The following is a 5043-nucleotide window of genomic DNA, read 5'->3' as shown; positions in this document are numbered from 1 at the left end:
TTTTTTGTTTGGGGATTTTTTTTTTTTTTTTTTTTTTTTTTTTTTTTTTTTTTCCCTAATTTTTAATTTTTTTTTTTCCCTGTGGGGCTTCAGGCTCTGCTGGGTCAATGGATTTATTGATCTTGAAGGTCCTGAGGTGAACCTGAAAAGCCCCAAATTCAAACTCCCCGGGGTCCAGGTGGGCGCGGGGGAGGTGAAAATCGGGGGGGAGCTGAAGGGCGCCCCCGGGATCGACGTCACCGTCCCCTCGGCCGCGGCGCCGGACGTCGGCGTGAAAGGACCAAAAGTGAAAGGTGAAGTTGGCATGGCCGGAGCACAACTGGAAGGTCCCGAGGTGAACCTGGGATGGCCCAAGGGGGGGAAAACGGGTTTGGGGCTGGAAATGCCGGACGTGAGCTCGGAGGTGGACGTGAAGCTCAAAGGGCCCCAAATCTCCAGACCCGAGCTGGAGGGGAACCTGAAAGGACCAAAATTAAAGGGAGATTTGGACATTTCGGGCTCTGTGGACGCGCCCGGCCTGGACCTCGGCGGCCTCGGGGGCAAGGTGAAGCTGCCCACGGTGAAGGCCCCGACGCTGGAGGTCCAGGGGGGCGTCCCCTGCTCCGTCCAGTCCCCGGGGGCCACCCTGGACCTCAAGGGGCCCTCGCTGGACGTCTCCGGCCTGGATTTGGATGTCAACGCGAAAGGACCAAAGTTGAAAGGAGACGTCGGCGTCAAACCCCCCCAGGTGTCGGCAGACGAGTCCGGCTTGGAAATTTTGGGGGGCACCATCAAGCTCCCGTCGCTGAAGCTGCCCCAGTTCAGCATCTCCAGCCCCGGCGCGGACGGGGGGGACGCGGGGGTCGCCCTGGAGGGCCCCCAGGCCAAGGCGGGGCTGAAGGGCTCGGCTTTGGGGCTAGAAGGCCCCGAGGTGGAGCTGAAAGGGCCGAAATTCTCCGCGCCGGACGCCGACCTGAGGCTGAAAGGACCAAACGTGGACGCGGCCGGCGACATCAAAGGGTCAAAGGTCAGCGTGGAAGCCCCCCATGGAGGGGTGGGCGTCCACCTGGAGGCTCCGGCCCTGGAAGTGTCCAGCTCGGGGTTGAACGTCAACGTGAAAGGGCCGAAGGTCAAAGGCGGCGCCGAGGCGACGCCGCCGTCGGTCAGCGCCGCTTCCGGAACCTTCCACGCCTCCTGCCCCAAGCTGGGCGCCGAGGGCGGCCAGGTCAAGGTGTCCTTCCCCAAGCTGCGCATGCCCAAATTCGTCTTCTCCGAGCCCGAGGCCAAGGGCCGCGAGGTCGGGGTGGACGTCGACTTCCCCGGCGCCGACGCGGCCGAGCCGGAGCCGGACGAGGCCGAGGCGCGGCTGAAGAAATCCAAGCTCAAGATGCCCAAGTTCAACTTCTCCAAGCAGAAAGGCCGGGCCGGCGCCCCGGGCTCCCCCGAGGCGGCGTCCGGCTCCGTGTCCGGCTCCAAGGGCGACCTCAAGAGCTCCAAGGCGAGCCTGGGCCCGGCCGAGGGCGAGCCGGAGGCCGAGGCGCCGGCGGCCAAGGCCAAGTTCTCGCTGTTCCGCAGCAAGAAGCCGCGGGCGCGCTCGTCGTCCTTCAGCGACGAGCACGCGGCCGAGCCCGACGGCGCCCGGCAGCCCAAGGGCAAGTTCGGGACCTTCGGGGGCATCGGCTCCAAGGCCAAGGGCTGCTACGAGGTGACGGCCGGCCCCGAGGACGGGGGGCAGGCGCCGGGGTCCCCCAAGTCCCGCCTGTCCTCCTCGTCCTCCTCCGAGGGCGTCGCCCGCGCCGCCATCCGCCTGCCCGGCCTGGAGCTGGCCGTGGCCAAGCGCAAGGAGTGACCGCCAGGGTGGTCAGAGTGACCGCCAGGGTGGCCAGAGTGACCGCCATGGTGGCCACAGAGTGACCGCCAGGGTGGTCAGAATGACCGCCAGGGTGGCCACAGAGTGACCGCCAGGGGGGCTGTACATAGGCCTGGACCGAGGGACCCCCGCGTGTACAGAGTGGGGGAGGGGTTGGGGGTCCCTCCCCCCAGTTTTGGGGTCCTCCCCCCCAATTTTGGGGTCCCCCCCGTGCTGAGAGCTTTAACTTCTTCTCTCCCAATTTATCTTTTTTTTTTGATATTTTTATTGGGGTTTATTTTGTGTCCCCTGTTTTTTTTCCCCTCCTTCCCCCCCCCAAATATTTTCAGTGTTTGGTTCGTGGATTTTTTTTTTGTCTTTTTGTTGTTTTTTTTTTTTTTTTCCCTAATGGGAGGGGTTGGGGGTCCCTCCCCCCAGTTTTGGGGTCCTCCCCCCCAATTCTGGGGTCCCCCCCGTGCTGAGAGCTTTAACTTCTTCTCTCCCAATTTATCTTTTTTTTTTTGATATTTTTATTGGGGTTTATTTTGTGTCCCCTGTTTTTTTTCCCCTCCTTCCCCCCCTGAAATATTTTCAGTGTTTGGTTCGTGGAAATTTTTTTTTTGTCTTTTTGGTTTTTTTTTCCCCTCATTTTTAATTTTTTTTTTTTTCCCTGTGGGGCTTCAGGCTCTGCTGGGTCAATGGATTTATTCAAAATTTTGGGGTTTTTTTGGTTTGTAAAAGAAATGAAACCAAAACTGTAAATTTTTTTTTATTAAAAATACATAGATTTTTTATATAAAAAAACAACCAAAACTGTGGATTTATAAAAAAAAAACCTAACCAAAGCTGTGGATATATTAAAAACCAAAACAAAAATATGCATTTACTAAAAAATGAAAACAAATAAAGTGGAATTAGCAAAAACAAACCAAAGTAAAAATGTGGATTCATTAAAAAAATTTATTGAAGAAATTAATATAAAAATAAATTAAAAGAATTAACAGAGACAAAATTTGGTCTGTTGAGAAAATAAACCAAAGAAAAGGGAGACAATTAAAAATAAATGGATTTAGTGAAAGAAATAAACAAAAAATGTGGATTTGTTGAGCAGAATAAACCAAAAAATATGAATTTATTCAGCAGAATAAACAAAAAAAAAGGATTTATTCATAAAATTAACCAAACCCATGGATTTATTACTAAACCAAACCAAGACCATGGATTTACTAACAGAAGTAAACCAAAGCCGTGGGTTTATTAACAAAATAAACTGAAATCCGTGGATTTATGACTGAAGACAAACCAAAGAACACAACCGTGACCTCTGGACGGAGCAGCGTCCCCTGAGCTGGGAAATTCAATCCGAGCACAAGACCCGGAGCTCGAATGACTCCGGGGCACGGAGCCAGCCCGGAGCCGTCCCGAGGCCTTTCCCCCTCAGTTTGAACTTTTTAAATTTTATTTTCCTTTTTTTATCTGTTTTTTGTGGGTTTTGTTACATCCTTTGTATCATAATTTGATAAAAGCCCCCGTTTCCCTCTCGTTTAGCCCCAAAGTTTCAAAGGTGCGTCGGGCGTCCGGGATAAAGTTTTGTTGGTGAGGATTTTGGGGAAGTTGAAATAAATTAAATTTTTAAAAAATAATAAAAAAAAAAATCCCCAGGAAACGGAAGAAACCTTTTCCCTTTGCAGCACTTTAACGCGAATTAACGGGAGAAAAACCAGGGTGGAAAATGCAAATAAAATCCTTTATTAACCGCGACTTTGGAGCCTTCTGGGTCATTTTTCCGGCTCCCCATTTGGGGTTTTTCCCTCAAATTGGATCCTCCCGCTGGATTTGGGGGTCACAAACCCCCCCAGAAATGGGGGTCCTGTCCCCTCCCCCCGTCTCGAATTAAAAAAAAAAAAAAAAACAAAAACCAAAAACCAATTTGGTCCTCCCGCCCACCAGGGGGCGCTGCTGCGCCTTCCCGCCCTGTTGAGTGAGAGGCGAGACCGGAAGTCGGCCATGTTTGCCCTGGTGCACGATGGGTGCTGTAGTCCCATGAATGTCCACCACTTCCGGCCACGTGCGTCTGGTGCATGATGGGAACTGTAGTTCAAATTCAAAGGCAAAACCGGAAGCTGCTTGGCGGCCATGTTGTTTCTAAGGCCTCGTAGGAGCGGAAGTTCGGCCATCTTGGTGCCCGATGCATGCTGGGAGCTGTAGTTCGCTATGGTAAACAACCTGGGCGGGGTCTCCGCCTCCTGCCCTGGGCCTTACTGGTCCGTACTGGGCGCTACTGGTCCGTACTGGGCGCTACTGGTCCGTACTGGAGGCAGCTGCTCGCCCCGCCCCCATGACGTCACTCGCACAGAGGCATCATGGGTAGGTGGCCAAATTTACTGAGGGACGGTCACGCCCACATCCAGGGGGCATCCAGGTGTCCAGGGAGGGTCCCCAGGTGTCCCCAAACGTCCATTGGGGGGTCTTCAGGTGTCCCAGCTGTGCCAGGTGTCCCCAAACGTCCGCTGCAGGGTCCTCAGGTGCCCCCAGGTGCCCGCTGGGACGTTCCACGATGTCTCAGGTGTCCACTGAGGGGTTCCCAGCTCTCCCAGCTCTGTCCCAGGTGTGTCCCAGCTGTCTCAGCTGTCCCAGGTGTGTCCCAGGTGTGTCCCAGGTGTGTCCCAGGCGTGTCCCAGGCGTGTCCCAGGCGTGTCCCAGGTGTGTCCCAGGTGTGTCCCAGGCGTGTCCCAGGCGTGTCCCAGGTGTGTCCCAGGCGTGTCCCAGGTGTGTCTCAGCAGTGCCGGGCAGTCCCCGGGTACCTCAGTCTCAGCCCCTCCCTGAATTCCCGGTAGCGGCGCCGGTTCCGGCCCAGCTCGGCCTCGCGGCCCCGGTGGAACCCGCCCGGCTCCTTCCAGCCCCGGTGGGTGACGAAGGCCCCGTCCAGCACCGCGAAGCGGAACCCGGCCACGTGCAGCTCGCAGGCCTGGGGGGCACGGGGGGTCACAACGGGACCCCCAGAGACCCCCCAGAGACCCCAGGGACCCCCCAGAGACACCAGGGACCCCCTGTACCATCCATGGATCCCCCCCAGAGCACCCCCAGACACCCAGAGACCCCAAAGACCACCCCAGACCCCCCAGACTCCCCCAGACCAGCACCCCCAGCCCCCGTGGCCACCCCATGGTCACCAAGACCCCCCCAAGGCCCCCAAGGTCACCTCAACCTCACCA

The 5043-nt window shown here is 56.0% G+C and overlaps 2 protein-coding genes across 2 annotated transcripts in view; one reads left to right on the top strand and one right to left on the bottom strand.

Annotated features, from left to right (window-relative positions):
* Positions 1-2214, top strand: part of LOC120505250 (neuroblast differentiation-associated protein AHNAK-like) — a gene marked incomplete at its 5' end in the record, with an annotated part of 13149 nt that extends 10935 nt beyond the window's left edge. Inside the window, 1 exon segment of the mRNA XM_039715562.1 lies at positions 94-2214. Coding sequence (XP_039571496.1) covers positions 94-1828 — 1735 coding nt within the window.
* A 2390-nt stretch (positions 2215-4604) lies between these two features.
* LOC120505249 (elastin-like) overlaps positions 4605-5043 on the bottom strand; it is a 6640-nt gene continuing 6201 nt past the window's right edge. Inside the window, exon 6 of the mRNA XM_039715560.1 lies at positions 4605-4796. Within this exon, the coding sequence (XP_039571494.1) occupies positions 4605-4796 (192 nt within the window). The remainder of the gene's footprint in view (positions 4797-5043) is intronic.

The sequence above is a fragment of the Passer montanus genome, unplaced genomic scaffold (genome assembly GCF_014805655.1).
Source record: "Passer montanus isolate IOZ18808 unplaced genomic scaffold, ASM1480565v1 scaffold338, whole genome shotgun sequence".
NCBI classification, from domain to species: domain Eukaryota; kingdom Metazoa; phylum Chordata; class Aves; order Passeriformes; family Passeridae; genus Passer; species Passer montanus.
This window is presented reverse-complemented; position numbering and strand designations above follow the sequence as displayed.